The sequence below is a fragment of the Rana temporaria genome, chromosome 1 (genome assembly GCF_905171775.1).
Source record: "Rana temporaria chromosome 1, aRanTem1.1, whole genome shotgun sequence".
Lineage (NCBI taxonomy): Eukaryota > Metazoa > Chordata > Amphibia > Anura > Ranidae > Rana > Rana temporaria.
Window position 1 is genome coordinate 55,832,218 of NC_053489.1, and position 19,317 is coordinate 55,851,534.

At 42.7% G+C, this 19,317-nt stretch overlaps 1 protein-coding gene across 2 annotated transcripts in view; it reads right to left on the reverse strand.

Moving 5' to 3' along the window:
• The window catches only part of C1QTNF3 (C1q and TNF related 3), an 89,124-nt gene extending 70,289 nt beyond the window's left edge, over positions 1-18,835 (reverse strand). The window contains exon 1 of one of the 2 annotated variants that reach the window (XM_040338149.1): positions 18,519-18,835. In XM_040338149.1, coding sequence (XP_040194083.1) covers positions 18,519-18,767 — 249 coding nt within the window. In that variant the 5' untranslated portion in view covers positions 18,768-18,835. Of the gene's footprint in view, positions 1-18,482 lie in introns of both variants that reach the window. The other variant, XM_040338140.1, reaches the window with a different exon arrangement.
• Positions 18,836-19,317: the final 482 nt, after the last annotated feature.

A 19,317-nucleotide genomic window follows, 5' to 3' on the forward strand; every position in this document is an offset into this window, starting at 1 on the left:
TAAGTAGTGGGCTACTCTTTGAGACTGGTCTATTGCCTCTCAAGCATTTAATCTCTTCTGCAAAGACTTCTTCTTGCACAAGACGTATGACGAACAATTCTGCGTTCTCGTACTCTAACGCATTGGGTGACTCCTTGCAAGTGTGCCATCCATGACAAGATGATGTCTGATTGGGCTTGCGGAAAGTCTGGGCAATATGTCTCAATCTTGCTATAGTCTTGACCAATCTTTTCCAAGAAGAGAAACGTTTAAAGCGTCTCGCTTCCAAGTTTCTTCTTGAGCAGATGTTGGAACTCAATGTTATCACTTCAGGGCAGATTTCTGGATCAGTATCTGGATCCACCAGGTGGAAATCGATATCTTCTTTTGAGTTTGTAGAAGACTGGTCCAATAAAAACTTGGGTCCTGAAAACCAAATGGTTTGCGTGAGGACAACTGCTGACACTGACCTCGTTGCAATGTCTGCGGGATTCAAACCAGTCGGGACATAGTTCCATTGTTCAGGTCTACTGACTTTCCTTATTCGTTCTACCCTGTTAGCCATGTACACATAGAACCTCCTTACGCTGTTGCATATGTAGCCAAGTACGACCTTGCTGTCGGTGTAGTACTTAACCTGATCAATTTCAGCGTCCATTTCATTTTGCAGGAACTCTGCGACTTCGACGGCTAGGGTTGCGCCACACAATTCTAATCTTGGAATAGTGTGAGCAGGTTTTGGAGCTAACTTGGCTCTTCCTAGTAGAAAACCGACATAGGATGTCCCGGAGGGATCTATGATCTTAAGATAAGCCACAGCCGCTATAGCCTCGGTAGATGCATCGCAAAAGACGTGAATCTCTTTCCTCAGACTTCTTGAAGTTGAAGTGGGTGAATAGCAGCGTGGGATATTAAGTTCTTTCAGCACTTTCATGGAGTTTCTCCATTTCTCCCATTTAGGCAACAGGTCTGGTGCTGGTTCAGCGTGAAGGTTATCTAAAATCTTCTGCATAAATGCTAGAAAGTGCTCTTGCATCTCTGGTTTGTTACAGAGAGTTTTCTTAAGTGCAGCAAATCTGGTTAAAGCTTGTCCTCGATTGTTAGGGATAGTAAGCCTTGGTACTCGGAGGGGTACTGGTGTTACCCAACTGTTGGAATTGTCCTTGAAGAACTCTTTATCCATAATCTTGATGAACTCCTTATCTTCGACTGAAGGGGCAATCTTGTTGTCATCGCAAGTAGTCTGGTACACTGAATCGCCAAGGTCCTTCTGAGAAGTGAGCTTGCAGTTTATACCTTGGAGTGCTTGATATGGAACTTCGTTTTTAAAATCAAGTCTTTCCTTCGCATAATAATGCAATGGACATTTCATCGACCGATAGGCAACATTGGTTTTGTAAGAAGCTACATCCAAGAGCTTGTGAGATTGGTCTAAACAGACTTCTCCTATTATCACCCATCCAAGATCAAGTTTCTGGGCCTGAGGAGCATCGTCTGGACCGTTACATAACTCTCTTATTTTATGGACTCTAGGAACGTCTCTCCCTAGTAGAATCAAGATCTTAACATCCTTGTTAAGTGGTGGAATGTAGTCAGCAATGTGGCTTAAATGGGGGTGATGACGTGCAGCCTCTGGTATGGGGATTTCTTCTCTGTTGTTCGGTAGCTGATCACATTCGATTAGAGTCGGAAGAGGAAACTCTATGTCCTCATATTCTGATGCCACTATGAAGCCATGGGCTCTTCTTCCAGAAGTATTGATCTTTCCTGCACATGTCTGCAAGGTATAGGACCAGGCCTCTCCATGAATGTTGAATAGGTCAAAGAATTCTGGACTGGCCAATGAGCGATTGCTCTGATCGTCGAGTATGGCATACATTTTTATGGAATTTTGTGGGCATCCTTCAGGAAAAACCCTTACAAGACATATCTTGCTACAAGACTTGCTATGAAGCCCTTCTCCACATACCTCTGTACACCTTGTGGTTACGGGGTTGGCATGTTGCTCACTTCTCTCCCCGCCATCATCTGATGTAGGCTTGGGGTTGCTGCCGGGTGAAGGTTTCCTTTTGAACAGGTCTGAATGAAGAGCGTCCACATGTTTGGCACTGTTACACAGAGAACATCTGATGGTGATCTTACAGTCTCTTGCTAAATGATCGGAGGATGCACAACACTTGAAACAGATATTATGCTCTTTGAGAAATGACTTGCGTTCTTCAATAGGCTTATCCTTAAATGCACGGCATTTGGAGAGAGAATGTGGCGCATTATGGATAGGACACTGTTGATTGAGATTGCTTGCCTTAATGCCTGTAGCCAAGACGTTGGATGCTACCTCTGTCTTCCTCACGGCAATAGGATACTTTAAATCCTTGAACTTACTGTTGGTGGCAATACCCCTTGAGGTGGTTAAAGGAGTGGTGGTTGTATCTGGATAGAAGAAGCTTGGGTCATTCTTGGATTTTGCAACATTCCGCACAAACTCTGCAAAATAAGAAAAGGGAGGGAAGGAAACATGATGTTCATACTTATATTTTGATCCTACACTAGTCCACTTTCCCTGAAGATAACTAGGCAACCTTGCTACAATAGGATTCACGCCCTGAGCAGTGTCTAAATAGCTAAGACCTGGTAAACTAGGATCTAGCTTAGCAATTTCAAGTTCATGAAGGAGGTCGCCTAACTCTCTAAGCTTATGATTGTCCTTAAAGCGGGAGTTCACCCATTTAAAAAAAAAAAAAAAATCTCCCCTTAGCTTCCTGCTCGTTCGGTCTAGGGGAATCGGCTATTTATATTAAAATAGGTGCAGTACTTACCCGTTTTCGAGCTGCATCTTCTTCCGTCGCTTCCGGGTATGGGTCTTCGGGAGCGGGCGTTCCTTCTTGATTGACATTCTTCCGAGAGGCTTCCGACGGTCGCATCCATCGCGTCACTCGTAGCCGAAAGAAGCCGAACGTCGGTGCGGCTCTATACTGCGCCTGCGCACCGACGTTCGGCTTCTTTCGGAAAATCGTGACGCGATGGATGCGACCGTCGGAAGCCTCTCGGAAACCTGTCAATCAAGAAGGACCGCCCATTCCCGAAGCCCATACCCGGAAGCGACGGAGAGGATGCGTCTCGTAAACGGGTAAGTACTGCACATATTTTAAAATAAATTGCCGATTCCCCTAGTAATAACGAGCAGGAAGCGAAGGGGGAAAAGTGCCCTCTAAGGGTGAACCCCCGCTTTAACAGAGATCTTAGGAAAGTCGTTTAGTCTCTGGAATAAGGCAGATTCAATGACTTCGGGACTCCCATAGTCTTGATCTAGACGTTCCCAGGCAGCATCAAGGCCTGCGTTAAAGTTATAGATGTAAACAGATTTAAGTCTCTTTACTTGTTCTGAAGATTGTCGCCCCGAATACTTTATTAGTAAATCGAGTTCTGCTTGAGGTTCAACGGGCAAGCTCTTGATTACCGCCTTAAATGTAGATCTCCAACTCCTGTAGTTCTCTGGGCGGTCATCAAATTTATACAGTCCAGTTGTGATCAATTCTTGTAAAGCCATACTCTTGCTGAGCTCCGTAGCGTTGATGCCTTCAGTTTTTATAGCCACCGGGGATACTGATGGTGCGCCGACTTGAGCCATGGTTGGTATCTGAAGTTGGCTGGTTGGTGGAGCGAAAGGTGTTGCAGATGGGTTCAATCTAGGTAAGGGTCTGATGTCTGAAGGTCTCTGAGCATTTGAAGTTGAAGAGAACTGTATCACAGGGGTCATAGAGTTCATCCTGTAGTATTTTGCTGTACCCTTGTAATCTCTATTCGCATAGGGTTGCGGTGGCACGTGAGCCGCGTAGGTTGACTCACTTGATTTTGTGACATGCGGTAGTTGCGGAGTGTCTCTGTTAGCAGGTGTGTCTAGTTGACCAGCTTGATTTTGTGACACGTTGCCTTCTGGTCCACATGCTGGATGATTATGAGAAAAATCTCCAACTGTAGGTGGGACTGTGATGTCGTGGTTCTGGCTTAAGACGAACTGTAGGGTCCTTTCAATGGGGTCTTGACAAGCAGCCAAGCTGGGACAAGCTGCTCCTTCTTCTTCCAATAGGGCTTGTTCCAAGACGGATAATTCCGCCAATGCTACTTCCTTTTCTTTACTCTTCTGAAGGATTTCTAGCTGAGCCTCTAGCTGAGCCTCTGTTTCTGCTTGAATGCGTTTAGCTTCTGCTTTGATGGCTGCTTCTCTTTCAGAGCAGGCGACTTGAACCTGGGCTGCTGCGACCTTCTGGCGAGCTTTGACTATTTGGTCGCTCAGTGTTGACCTTACAGAGCAGGACCGCAGTGACTTAGAAGAGGATTTATGATAGGAGCGGGCAGATCTAGAAGATTTTCCTGAGTGTCTGGAAGAAGCAGATTTACAGGATGTAGTTTCATGTAGCTGTGCTAATCTACCCTCTATCTGTGCCTTTGCTTCAAGATATTTGCTATGCCTCTGCTGGTCAGTAGAAGTAAAGTCCTTTAATTCCACTGCGGCTTCCTCTATGCTGTAATGTGACAATAGGGAATAGAACTTTTCAGAAAGTCTTTTATAATTCTCAAATGCCTTCTTAACCCTTGAGAGAGCAGTGTTCAATTGCTCAGGATTGTTGCTAGTTTCATTAGCGGTATTTATACAACTTAAAGTCTTATGCCATAATGCAGTCAGGTTACTAGATGTTTCTTCCTTACTTTCTTCATAAACCTCTCTTGCCTTCAAGGATGGATGAGGGCCTCTAGCGGGACGATCAGAATGAAGTAAGGAGTCTGCTTTATCTTGATTAAATGCAGGTGACTCTGTGGCATCTCTGTCAGACATAATGACAAGTGCTGTAGTTTTGGTGTCTTGTTACAAATCTGCCAGAGCTGAGCTCTGTAGTGACTTCTGATATTAGGCAGATTGAACTGAGGAGCTGGATATTTGTGACATCTAGTGCTGCAACTGGTTCAGACTGGATGGCTCAGCTCACTGAACAGTTCACTATCACTTTATACAGGCAGGAATACACAGTTATTTCAGTAGATTAAGGTATTGGATTCACAACCAAAAACAGCTTGACGATGATAAATCCTAGGGACTTGATGAAGCTATGATACAGTCTTTGAGCAGTTCAAATGGTACTTATTGCTCCCCAATAAAGGCAAAAATCCCTGGCAGTGAACAGTTATGGAGCATTCAGTAGGAGGCTGGCTTCATACACAGAGTAATGCTTCTGGTGGCTGCAGGAGTCACACACAGGCCTAACTCTCAGTGCACAGCCTGCAGATGGTATCCTGTGTTAGGATGTTTGTTCTTCACACACACACGTGGTTACTCACGTTTCTGAAGCTGCAGAGATAGCTGTGTGATGGATTCTTCTGGAAATTTACTGGAAATTTACTGTTCTGTTTCAAGCATCGGTTGTACCTGTGACAAGCTTCTTGTAGACCCAGTCTGTAAGGATGTATGCAGCAGGTTGAATGATGACTTTAACAGACAGCTTACTCAATGAATAAAGACTCCAGAGGTGTTTTCCAATGCTTCTTTATGCTTCAAGATAACAAGGATATAAACATAGAGGCTTTTCCATAGGTAAATTTCCAATGAAGATACACAGCTCCCACACTCTGCAGACTTTTCAAGCAACTAAGCAAAGATGGGGTTTAGAGCAGGAAATGGTGGGTGGGAGCAACCAAACTAGTCAGAACAGCAGGGGGGTAAGGATCATACCAAATAACATAATAACATAACATATAATAACTGCTAGACAGTAAAAGCTGCATGACAGCACAAATGTAATCAAATCAAAAACACTGAAATTTGCTCAGTTGCAGAATTGTCACTGTCATTACTTTTATTGTTTGATGACGAATTTCCCCACAAATCACTATCACTCAATTCTGCAAGTGATTCTAATTTATTATCGCTGTTTTCTAGCTGCTCTAAAAGCACTTTTGACATGAAGGGACACTTTTTGGTTGCTATGGACAATCTCCAGTTTCCAGGCAGAAAGAACTGTTTATAAAAGTGCATGCAGGACACTGGGCAGACCACTAGGGACAAAGGGGTGTATTTTTTCCATACAGTACTGTAATCTAAAACTGTGTTTTTAATTGTTTTGAATTTGGCGCCGATCTCTGCCTCTGTGCGTCGTAACGTCGCAGGGAACGGAGCTCGGCGGCACTGTTAATCGAGCGAGGAGGACACAGCGGGGAGACATTGCAGGATCCAGGGGACAAGGTAGGTAATTCCCTGCCTGTATCCTGCGATGTAAAAAAAGCAGTGCAGCGCTACTAACAAAATGATGAAAGTCCAAAAAACAAATAATTAATCAAAATGAAGAGAGGATAAGGGTGACTTCTGGAACCTCAATAGGTGATCGGATGAAGACTCCTTATAAAACAGTCAAGTATCCTTAGATAAAAGTACAAGCCGCTCACCTTAGCAGATGGACCTGTGGGTGAGCAGCAGGTCAAATGCGCTGTCCCTCTAATAAGGGGGTATTATAAGATGATAACGGTGCCTCCTCGGTCGATCCTTTTCTCCAAACCGACTTTCAGTGGCGGATGGTCATCTGGTATACTCTCATGTAGTTGAATGGCATGAAAAAGTATAAAGTAGACACAAAGTGCTACTGTATCCTGCGATGCAATCCCGAGTCTGGCGCGGGGTTACCGCTATTGGTGTTGAAATTCCACCCCGAGCCAGACTCGGGATTACAGCTCAGCAGGTTAAATAGTTTAACACAATGTTTAACCAGGGCCCAGGCTAGCATTAAATACATGATAGATAGATAGATAAAACGTATATACAGTGTATTGTCAGAGAGACAGGTTCAACTGGTATTGTCAGCAGAAAACCATGCATGAGACAGAGGCACCCAGTAAAAGTTCAACGGGTTTGTCTTTTTGCATTTTTTTTCAGCAAGGCAGCAAATATCATTTCAATGCAGGAGGGGTTTCTATATCAAGTCTATAACATAAAGTGGTTGTAAACACATTACCACTTTTGCCTACAGTTAAGCCTATAGTAAAGCCCTGTACACACGATCGGTCCATCCGATGAAAATGGTCTGATGGACCGTTTTCATCGGTTAAAGGGGTGTTCCAGCCTTTTTTTAAGTTTATTAAAAGTCAGCAGCTACAAAAAGTGTAGCTGCTGGCTTTTAATAAACAGACACTTACCTGCTCCACAGTTCCAGCTCGCCGGCCGGGGCTCCGCTCCTCGCCCCCGCTCGCCGGCCGGCGTCTTCATTCCTAGTGTGGGCACCCGGCAGTGACAGCTTTCGGCTTCACGGCCGGGCACCCACTGCACATGCGATTGGACAGGCGCTCGCCTACAGGGAGGGGCTGCAATAAGGCGATTAAGCTATTCGCCTTACCAGCCCCTCGGCGGAAGGAGGAAGTGGTAGGTACCGTGAATTTTTAGCCGCTCCAGGTGGGAACCCAAACGAACATCAAATGGCTGCATGGCTGCATTTGATGGGCACAGTGGCTGCCTTTTTTTTAGTCGTCGGCGGCAATACATAGATTCATGCAATGCATGAATCTATGTATTGTTTACATCGGCGGTGCGAGAGCGAGAGGGGGAGGCACTCCGGCGCCCTCTATGGACGCACCGCCACTGGTCAACAGTCAGCCTGTTCACACAGTAGCATTCTCCCACAGCAGAGAAAGAGAGCCCTGAGCATCAGTCAGCTCACATATATAAAGGCCTGTGCAAAGGTGAGACTAATTAATGGAGCCTTGCTACCAGGTAAGATTTATACCTAGGAAGTGAGACTTTATCCCACTCAAAGCTCTACAAAGTCTCTGGGCTCCTGGACCCAGGACAGAATGTATTAAGAGTCTGGGAAAACATATCCACATCAGTCATAAACCCTGAACATCCTCACCATGTGTTTGTGACAAATCTAGATGACACATATTTTATACAGCTGTTTTGGTATTTATTTTTGCAAGTTATGCTAATAAAATGCTCCTGTGGCCAATTTAAAATCCATATCATACAGCATGGTATATTTTGTGCCAGATTTAGACCTTGGGAGGCCGGGGGAATGCTACTTTCTGCGGCCCCTTGACATAGAAATTAAATTATATGACAAATCATAAAGTGAACTGAAATGAATGATAAACCACATTTGTTCTAGAAAAAAATATGTTGGGTTCCAAAGAAGTAATCACACTACAATATTTACAAAAAATCTTTATGCCTGCACTTACAGTAGCATTTGCAAAATCTTTAACAAACTCATCAAACTATATCACCTTAAAGACAACGCTCTTAAAGGGGTTGTAAAGGTTTAATTTTTTTTCTTTTTTAAATAAAAACATACCATACTTACCGCCACTGTGCTGTTCGTTTTAGAGTGGCCCTGATCCTCATCTTATGGGGTCCCTCGGTGGCTGTCTCGGCTCCTCCCCACAAGAGCTAACCCCCCCTCTGGGAAGCACTCTCCCAAGGGGGTTAGCTTGCGGTTGCGCTCTTGTGTGATGGCTGCCGACTGTATCACTCACGCCACCCGGCGCGCCGCGTCATTGATTTGATTGACAGCAGCGGGAGCCAACGGCTGCACTTCTATCAATCATCCAATGAAGAGCTGGGGAAAGCAACGCGGGATTGTGCCCACAGAGATTTGTGGGTGCCGGAGTGTGCAAGGTGTTTTTTCACCTTAATGCATAGGATGCATTAAGGGGAAAAAACACAAAGCTTTACAACAGCCAGTAAGCACAGAGCACTTAGTCTTTCATGGGTCATTGTGGTTCTCAGATAATTCTTTATCAGTGCCATATGGCTAAACAACCTTTCTCCTGAATAACTAGTGACCATCATGCTCAAATATATATATAGAGTAGTGTTGCTCACGAATATTCGTATTGCGAATATTCGGCTCGAATATGGCATATTCGAGTATTCGCGATATATTTGGAATTTCGCGGTGAATATTCGCCATTCCGAATATTCAAATTTTTTCAATTTTATTTTTAGAACAGATCACATCCTAGAGATCTCCATCGACGTCTAAAAGCATTGCTGGTATGATTAGAGACCTTGGGCCGAGTAGCTGAAGCGATCATTTTATCTTGCCGAAAAATCGCAATGCGATTATTCGGCAATCGGAATATCGCGCGATTATTTTCTCCGCCCTTCTTTTGCATCAGAGCCAATCAGAGTTCTCCTACCACAGTTGTCGAAATTCCGCAATAAATATCGCATTCACATTTTGCGAAATTTCGATAAAATATCAGGAATATTCCGAGCCAATCAGAGGGCTCCTACCGCAGTTGTCGAAATTCCGCAATAAATATCGCATTCGCATTTTGCGAAATTTCGATAAAATATCACGAATATTCTGAGCCAATCAGAGGGCTCCTACCGCAGTTGTCGAAATTTCGCAATTATTTTCGCATTCGCAATAGCGAAATTTCGCAAACATTTCATTTCGATAAAATATCACGAATATTCAAATTTAGCGAATATTTCTCGAATATTCTGCTATATATTCGTGATATATCGCTAAATCGAATATGGCGTATTCTGTTCAACACTAATATAGAGCTACATTAACACCTGGAACGGTATCAGCAAGCTCTTCATCGTGTAATAAAACAGCCTCTAGAGTTGGAGTGAGACATGACCAGAGCTTGGCAAAGGCTGCAAACAGGACAATTTCCTCAACGAACACACTACTAAGGTCCTGAGGGAAAATGTATAATTCGTTTTATAAAGGAAGTCTGGGGCCCCCTCTGGCAGGGGGGCACGGGGCAGTTACCCCCTTATAAATCCAGAACTGGGTTCAAGGAGGGTCTGTGAGATCCACTAACAGTCCCATACAAGGGTCAAATATGCAAATATGATCCTTACAATGAATGATAATACACAGAAGTAATGAGATACATATTTGTCAAATATCTGAGCTGAACCATATACTGTATGCGCTGATTAAATACAGTGCCTTGCGAAAGTATTCGGCCCCCTTGAACTCTGCGACCTTTTGCCACATTTCAGGCTTCAAACATAAAGATATAAAACTGTAATTTTTTTTGAAGAATCAACAACAAGTGGGACACAATCATGAAGTGGAACGAAATTTATTGGATATTTCAAACTTTAAAAAAAAAAAAAAAAAAAATTAAAAAAATGGGGGTGCAAAATTATTCAGCCCCCTTACTTTCAGTGCAGCAAACTATCTCCAGAAGTTCAGTGAGGATCTCTGAATGATCCAATGTTGACTAAATGACTAATGATGATAAATAGAACCCACCTGTGTGTAATCAAGTCTCTGTATAAATGCACCTGCAATGTGATAGTCTCAGAGGTCCGTTTAAAGCACTGAGAGAACCATGAAGAACAAGGAACACACCAGGCAGGTCCTAATTATTGTCAAGAGATGTAATTTTCCTAAAAACTATTTTGGTTATAATGGAATTAAAAGCTTGATCCTTTTTTCTTCCCCCTTTCTCCTTTTTTCTTTTTTTTTTTTTTCCCCTCTATCTTTCCCCTTTTAGATGTGATTCCCAAAACAAAATAATATATGACTATCTAAACCCTAACTATAATTTTAAAATGTCAATGAATACCTAAGTAAGTACTTATTGAACATTAATTTGGGAATGTTTACCCTTGATATGCAATAGATATAAATTGAGCCTCAAACTTAGGTATTTTTTTTTTTTGCTCTTTTATGTTTATTATAAATGTGAATTTTGCCCTTTATAACTGAAAAACATTAATAAAATAAGATTTAAAGAAAAGCCAGATCCTACGACAAAATAAACTGCATTCTTATCCACAATGCCCTTAATAAGCTAATATTGCCTATCCAGTTTAAGGTTGATCTGTACATCGTTCACTTTATTCTAGTACCTCTCATCCTTAAAGGTTAGCAGTTGATTCATACCATAATGTAATCTGTTAAACCCTGAGGGTATCCAGAGAATGTGTGTTTGTGACTAGGACACTGGATCTGAAAGGCCTACCCTGCTCCAGCTTTTTTTCTCCACTTCGAATGTGGATTTTTTGTCTAACATGATAAGGAACAGGCAAGATAGACAATGCAGAAGCGCACACCCATATGTTAAAGGTCCTTTATAAATTGATATTAACGTGGTTTATGAGGGTCAAAAATTGCCATTCATTTTTACCTAAATTTTGGCAGGAGTTTTGCTTTAATGATGTATTGTTGAGTACATACCGCATTCATTTGTTACTTTTATTTTGTATTATTTATTACTGGTATGTATATAGCGCTTTTAATTTACGAAGAACTTTACATACTGTATATATATATTGTACAGTCATATCAGTCTAGAAACAGTGCATTGAAAAAGTATTCATACCCCTTGAAATTTTCCAAATTTTGTCATGTTACAACCAAAAACGTAAATGTATTTTATTGAGATTGCAGTAACGTAATGGCGCCACCTGGCACCATTTTTAAATAGAAACCAGTCCACTCATTCTTGCCACAGCAGAGGAGGCGCCGAAGAGGGGTAAGGTGAGTGACACTGTGTGTGGGGGGGATAGCAAAAAGGGGGCAGAAGAGGAGATTACTAGGGGGGTGAGGAGGACACTAATTTGCTGCTCTGTAGAGAGGTGAAAGGGGCACAGGAGGAGGACACACTGATGCGGAGAGGTAATTTGATGGTGGACAGAGGAGGAAGCTACTGTGAGGGGGTGAGGAGGACACTACCATATCCGCAGCCTCTGTCCACCTCCTGTATAATGTCCACAACCTCTGTCCAACTACTATATCATGTCCGTAGCCTCTGTCCACTTCCTGTATCATGTCCGTAGCCTCTATCCACTTCCTGTATCATGTCAGCAGCTTCTGTCCACCTCCTGTATTATGTCAGCAGCCTCTGTCCATCTCCTGTATCATGTCCACAGCCTCTGTCCACCTCCTGTATAATGCCTGCAGCCTCTGTCCACCTCCTGTATAATGCCTGCAGCCTCTGTCCACCTCCTGTATAATGCCCGCAGCCTCTGTCCACCTGTATAATGCCCGCAGCCTCTGTCCACCTCCTGTATTATGTCATTAGCCTCTGTCCACCTCCTGTATGTTGTCCGCAGCCTCTGTCCACCTCCTGTATTGTGTCCGCAGCCTTTGTCCATCTCTTGTATCATGTCCACAGCCTCTGTCTATCTCTTGTATCATGTCCGCAGCTTCTGTCCATCTCCTGTATCATGTCCTCAGCCACTTTCCACCTTCTGTATCATGTCCGCAGCCTTTGTCCACCTCCTGTATTGTGTTCGCAGCCTCTGTTCACATGGCAAAAATCGGTGCCGTTTGTAAATTTTGCCGTCCTACCAGAAAACTTCACTTCGGGGGGTTGGCAACACCGCTTTACTCCGATATCCCTAACTAAAATATAGTGGAACCGATTGCCTTAAGAAGTCACTTAATTAGTAAATATAGTTCCCTTATGTGTAATGTAATCTCAGTATAAATGCAGCTGTTATGTGAAGCCCTCAAAGATTTGTTAGAGAACCTTAGTGAACAAACAGGATCATGAAGGTCAAGGAACACACCAGACAGGTCAGGGATAAAGTTGTGGAGAAGTTTAAAACAGGGTTCGATTATAAAAAAAATTCCCAAGCTTTGAACATCTCACAGAGCATTGGTCAATCCATCATCCCAGAAATTGAAAAAAAAATTGGCACAACTGCAAACCCACCAAGACATGGCTGTCCACCAAACTGACAGGACGGGCAAGGAGAGCATTTTTTAGAGAAGCAGCCAAGAGGCCCATGGAAACTCTGGAGGAGCTGCAGAGATCCACAGCTCAGGTGGGAGAATTTGTCCACAGGACAACTATTATGCCCCGTACACACAATCATTTTTCAGCATGAAAGAAAACGTTGTTTTTCAGCATGTCTAAAAAACGACGTTTTCCCAACTTCATCAATAAAACGACGTTGCCCACACACCATCGTTTTTAAAAAATGATCTAGCAAAGCGCAGTGATGTACAACACGTACAACGGCACTATAAAGAGGAAGTTCCATTCGCCTTTGGGCTGCTTTAGCTGATTCCGTGTTAGTAAAAGACGATTCACGCTTTTTTGTCTGTTACATCGTGATGAATGTGCTTACTCCATTATGAACGGTAGTTTTACCAGAAAGCGCGCTCCCATCTCATAACTTGCTTCTGAGCATGCGCGTTTTTTTTCGTAGTTTTAGCCCACACATGATAATTTTTTACAACTCGAAAAACGACATTGTTTAAAACAACGTTAAAAAATGCAGCATGTTCGGAAAAAAAAATTGTCGTTTTTCAGAACCTGAAAAACGATGTGCAGTGACAAGAAGAAAGTGATTTTTGAAAGAAAGCCATAAGAAGTCCTGTTTGCAGCTTGCGAGAAGCCATGTGGGGGACACAGCAAACATGTAGAAGAAGGTGCTCTGATCAGACGAGACCAAAATTTTACTTTTTGGCCTAAAAGCAAAACGCTATGTGTGGCGGAAAACTAACACTGCACATCACCCTGAACACACCTTTTTTTCAGCAAGTACAGGGAAGCTGGTCAGAGTTGATGGGAAGATGGATTGAGCCAAATACAGGGCAATCTTAGAAGAAAACCTGGTAGAGTCTGTAAAAGACTTATAGGTAGATTCAGTAAGAGTTAGGCCGACTTATCAGTAGATAAGTCGACCTAACTCAGAATCTACGCCGACCTATGTTTAAGCGTATGCTCAAACAGAGATACGCTTTAACATATCTAAGATAAGACGGCTTGCGCCGTCCTATCTTAGATTGCAATATTTCGGATGGCCGCTAGGTGGCGCTTCCATTGCAGTCCGCGTAGAATATGTAAATGAGGAGATACGCCGATTCACGAACGTACGCCCGGCCGCCGCAGTAGTTTTACGCCGTTTCCGTAGGGCATTAGCAGGCCTAAAGTTATTCCATCTATTAGGTGGAATAACAATGTTAAAGTATGGCCGCCGTTCCCGCCGCGAGATTCAAATTTTTTACGTCGTTTGGGTAAGTCGTCCGCGAATCAGGATTTACGTCGTTTACGTCCACGACGAAATCAATAGGCCCGTGCGGCGTACTAGCCGCAAAGCACCCTGGGAAATGTAGGCACCTGGCGCATGCGCATTAAGAAAAAAACGTGAGGTCAAGCCTCATTACCATACAACACGCCCCCCTCCAAGACATTGAATTAAGCTACGCCGCCGCAAGTTTGCACCCAGGTACCTGAATCTACCTATTAATGCGGAGGTCTGCCTAAAAAAAAAACATATATTCAAAGCCAGCAGCTACAAATACTGCAGCTGCTGACTTTTAATAAATGGAAACTTGCTTATCCAGGGTACCCACGATGTCAGCAGCCTAAGCCGATCAATCGCTTGGCTGCCCCCGCTGGGCCATCCTCAGTGAGGGAATCAGGAAGTGAAGCGTTGCGGTTTCACTTCCCGGTTCCCTACTGCACATGCACAAGTCGCACTGCGCATCCCCACTGGTCCCTGCTGTCTTCTGGGACCTGTGTGTTTCCCAGAAGACAGCTGGGGAGGACAGTGTGGGCGCCGGACATGACGTAGGCCACCGCGATCATGGCGGTGATCTATGCCAGGAAGTGGGAGCAAATACCTATTTTACCAAATGTGACACCGGAAGGGGGGAGGAAGTTTCATTTTTGGGTGGAACTCTACTTTAAGACTGAGGCGGAGGTTCGCCTTCCAGCAGGACAACGACCCTAAACATACAGCCAAAGCTACAATGGAATAGTTTAGATCAAAGCATGTTCATGTGTTAGAATGGCCCAGTCAAAGTCCAGACCTGAATCCAATTGAAAATCTGTGGCAAGACTTGAAAATCTGACAGAGCTTGAGCTATTTTGCAAAGAAGAATGGGCAAAAAATGTCACTCTCCCCAAAAAGACTTGCAGCTGTAATTGCAGTGAAAGATGGTTCTACAAAGTATTGATTTAGGGGGCTAAATACAAATGCACTCCACACTTTTCACATATTTGTTTGTATAAAATGTTAAAAACCATTTATCATTTTCCTTCACAATTATGTGCCACTTTGTGTCGGTTTATCACATAAAATCCCAATAAAATACATTTACGTTTTTTGGTTGTAACAAGATAAATTGTGGAAAATTCCAAGGGGTGTGAATACTATTTCAAAGCACTATGGGCCAGATTCAGAGAAGAGATACGACGGCGTATCTCCTGATACGCCGTTGTATCTCTGAGATACGATTGTCGTATCTATGCGACTGATTCATAGAATCAGTTACGCATAGATAGCCCTAAGATCCGACAGGTGTAACTTGTGTTACACAGTCGGATCTTAGGCTGCAATTCTAGGCCGGCCGCTAGGTGGCGAGGCCATTGCGGTCGGCGTAGAATATGCAAATGACTAGTTACGGCGATTCACGAACGTCCGCGATGCCCGTCGATCTAAATTTACGTCGTTTCCGTAGAGATACGCGTCGTAAAGTTAAGGCTGCCTCCTAGGTGGTCTAAGCAATGTTAAGTATGGCCGTCGTTCCCGCGTCAAAATTTTAAATTTCACGTCGTTTGCGTAAGTCGTCCGTGAATTTACGTTAATGTCAAACCAATGACGTCCTTGCGATGTCATTTAGCGCAATGCACGTCGGGTAATTTGACGGACAGAGCATGCGCAGTACGCTCGGCGCGGGAACGCGCCTAATTTAAATGGTGCCCGCCCCATTTGAATTAGGCGGGCTTGCGCCGAGCGGATTTACGTTACACCGCCGCAAGTTTACAGGTAAGTGCTTTGTGAATCAGGCACTTACGCTGTAAACCTGCGGCGGTGTAACGTAAATTGGCTACGTTACGACGCCGCTGCGCAACGTAATTCTTTCTGAATCTGGCCTTGTATATCTGCCCAGTATTTAAATTGAATATCTCAAGACTTTTGCTAAATGCTTAAATTTATTGTGACCATCAATCTCAGCAGAGAGTCACATGATGAGCATGTGCAAATGTCATCTTCCATGACTAAATTATAGTTTTTGGTGATCTCATGTGGATGCATCAAACAGCATCACAGAATTTTTACACAATACTCCTTTAGAAGTGAATGGAAGCATAAGAAGCACGTATCAATGGTCATGGGACCAGCAAAGACGTAAATGTATTTCCCATTATCTAATTTGTTTTTTAAATGAGCAGACATTTTCTAAAAAGTTCTTCTAAAAAAGTATTTTAGTAATCCACACCGTCCAATCCCTTCCTTTACAAGGTTGATCATTCATGTGTAGTACTCGTTTGAACTCCATGAGCTGAGCAAATTAAATATTCACAAGTGCTAAAAGCAACAATGGCTAAGACAACATAGAATATATGGGGGACTTTAAACACATTAACTATGGCAAACAATCTTCACAAACAGTATTAATAACACTGAGCTCTGCAGAAGAAAAAAAGGGAAAGGAAAAAGTAAAATAGAAAAGTAAGAAAGGAAACCAAAGAAATTAAAGATAAGAAAGTAAATGTGAAAAAAAAAATATATATATATAAAAGAAAGAAACAAAATCCACTGATCTGGAAAGGTATTTTTGAGATATATAATGAAATATTGATGACTCTCTTGTCCTCTCCCCAAAAGGTAGCCCTACTGTCTATCCTTCTCCCAGGAACAGTCAAATCCCAGAAACCTAATCTCCTTAGATTTTTTCTATCGGCAGCTTGGCAGCTGATCGCAACATATTGGAAATCTGAAGTTACCCCCCCCCCCCCCTTTTCCACAGGTGGATTGCCATTCTCAATGACGTTATGCTTATGGATGAGATGCAGGCTAGGGAGGGAGACAACTAGGATAAACACCTTAAACTTTGGTATATCTGGGTCAATTTTTCAACCTCAGATAGACTATTAAACAGAATTACTAGAGGTTGAGCTGAGAGTAGCCTTTGGTGCCCACAGGTGGAACATCACTGGAGTAAGTGGTCCAGCTGAGTAGATGACCACGCCCCAGTGGACGACCCTCTGAGCACCCTATCTCAACCATACTGAGAATGTAAGGTATCAAGTACACCAACTGTATATCTATACCCCCCCTTACCCCCCTTCTATTTCCCCCATCCCTCCCTACCGCTGGTTTAAATACAATTTTATATATCCAAATGATTGGATACACTAAACACTTAGGGCCAGATCCACGAAGCAGTTTTGCTGGCGCATCTATTGATACGCCGCGTAACTTCTAGGTTGCTCCGGCATATCTTTGTTTTGTATCCACAAAACAAGATACTGGCGTACGTCTTAGTACGCCGTCGGATCTAAGGTGCATATTTACGCTGGCCGCTAGGTGGCGCTTCCGTCGATTTCCGCGTCGAGTATGCAAATAAGCTAGATACGCCAATCCACAAACGTACGTCCGCCCGGTGCATTTTTTTATGACGTTTACATAAGGCTTTTTTCAGCATAACGTTAACCCTGCTCTATGAGGCATACGCAATGTTAAGTATGGACGTCGGGCCAGCGTAGAATTTTCCGCTGTGTACGTCGTTTGCGTAAAACCTTCACGAATAGGGCTTTGCGTAAATTACGTTCACGTCGAAAGCATTGACTATTTGCTGCGTGATTTCGAGCATGCGCACTGGGATACCCCCACGGACGGCGCATGCGCCGTTAAAAAAAAACGTCATTTACGTGGGGTCAATAGGAATTACCATAAAACACGCCCACATCTTATCCATTTGAATGGCGCGCCCTTACGCCGACACAGTTACACTACGCCGCCGTAACTTACGGCGCAAATTGTTTGTGGATACGGAAAATACGCTGTAAGTTACGGCGGCGTAGTGTATCTGAGCTACGCTACGCCGGACTTATAGATGCGCCGAGGTACGTGGATCTGGGCTTTAGGATATTGACTGCAACTTTCATATAATGTTATCTACATTTATATGACCTAACTATGTGTAACATTTATATGGTAGTATTCATCCACCACTACCCCCTAACCCCCCTTTTTTCTGTATTCTGTACCCCTATTGCTTTACTTGAAAAATGGTTAATACAAATATATTCAACCTTAAAAGAAAGAAACAAAAAATAATTCAAGTAAAAGAAATAAAAGAAAACTTATCAAAGTAAAGAAGCAACAAAAATAAAAAGTAATTAAAAGAAAAGAAACAAAAGAAAAATAAAGCAAAACTTAAAGAAAAAATATTATAAGAAAGGGAAAGAAAAGACGGGTGAAATAAAAAAAAAGGCAAAAAAGGAAGCATCAATGGAAATTTTTTAAAAGAAGAGAAAAAGATGAAAGACATTAGTAAAAAAACAAGTAAAACATAAAAATAAACATACAAAATAACATATGTTTATGTATTGATATATTCATATTTCAGTAGCTAAGTTTACTGCTAAAAGCAAAGTTTAAGTTGCATATATAATCATGCAATTTTCATAAAGTTACTGCGAACTCTTTTTATAATAAACTGAAAAATAAAGCATTTTTTTTTTTTTGCAAAGTGCCGATATAAATGAAAAAATATGCTGAGAACATAAATGCAGAGTACCTGGACTCTGTGTGAGGTTTGCTCTAGATCATCTACCTCTTGTTTCATCAAAACCTCATCTGTAGAGGTACTAATGGAAAATGTCTCAACCAGTAGATTCCGCTCTCCTACCACTTCCCTGGTGGGTACATTACTGCCCATCCGCTGTTGATGACTCCCAACTATACGGGCAACTGGTTTAATAGTTCTTCTCCTCACCTCCGCCTGTTCATCTTGACATAAACAAAATGGCAGTGCAAACAAAGCCAGCAGGCTGAAGAAGATGCTAGGACGCATTGAAGCCATACAGAATCCAGGCACCAGGAGAGGTGCAGCTTGTCCGGACAGCACTTGAAAAGTGTTCTTTTACAAAGTTTTATACCAAAGGCACTTGGGAAAGAAAAAAAAAAAAAAAAGAAAATCTGCCATGTCTCAAGGAAAATGTTAGTCATCCCTCTACTATGACCAGAAAAATTGATTTCAGCGCTCATTTAACATACCATCATGGTTCTAGTTCAGGATATTTATAACCGTAACACCTCTCCTAATTTATTTTTTGCAGAGATTTTTTTTTCTTGGCCCCAGGTTTACAAAAACATATTGTGAGAAATTGTGACCCTGGAACTAATGGGTTTTTGTCCCTTATTAGACACGGAAATTCTGTAAAGAGAGAGCGCACAGATTGGAGAAAGCAGACTCAGCCAGACTTATCTGGCTGAGATATTCACACCACTATTTCAGCCAGAAATACCATCCAAAAATAACATAATAACAAAACCTATGAGCAGCTTTGTGAAAGTGTTTACTGAACGTGTTTAACACTTCATCTTTCAAGACATATGTCATGTAAATGTAT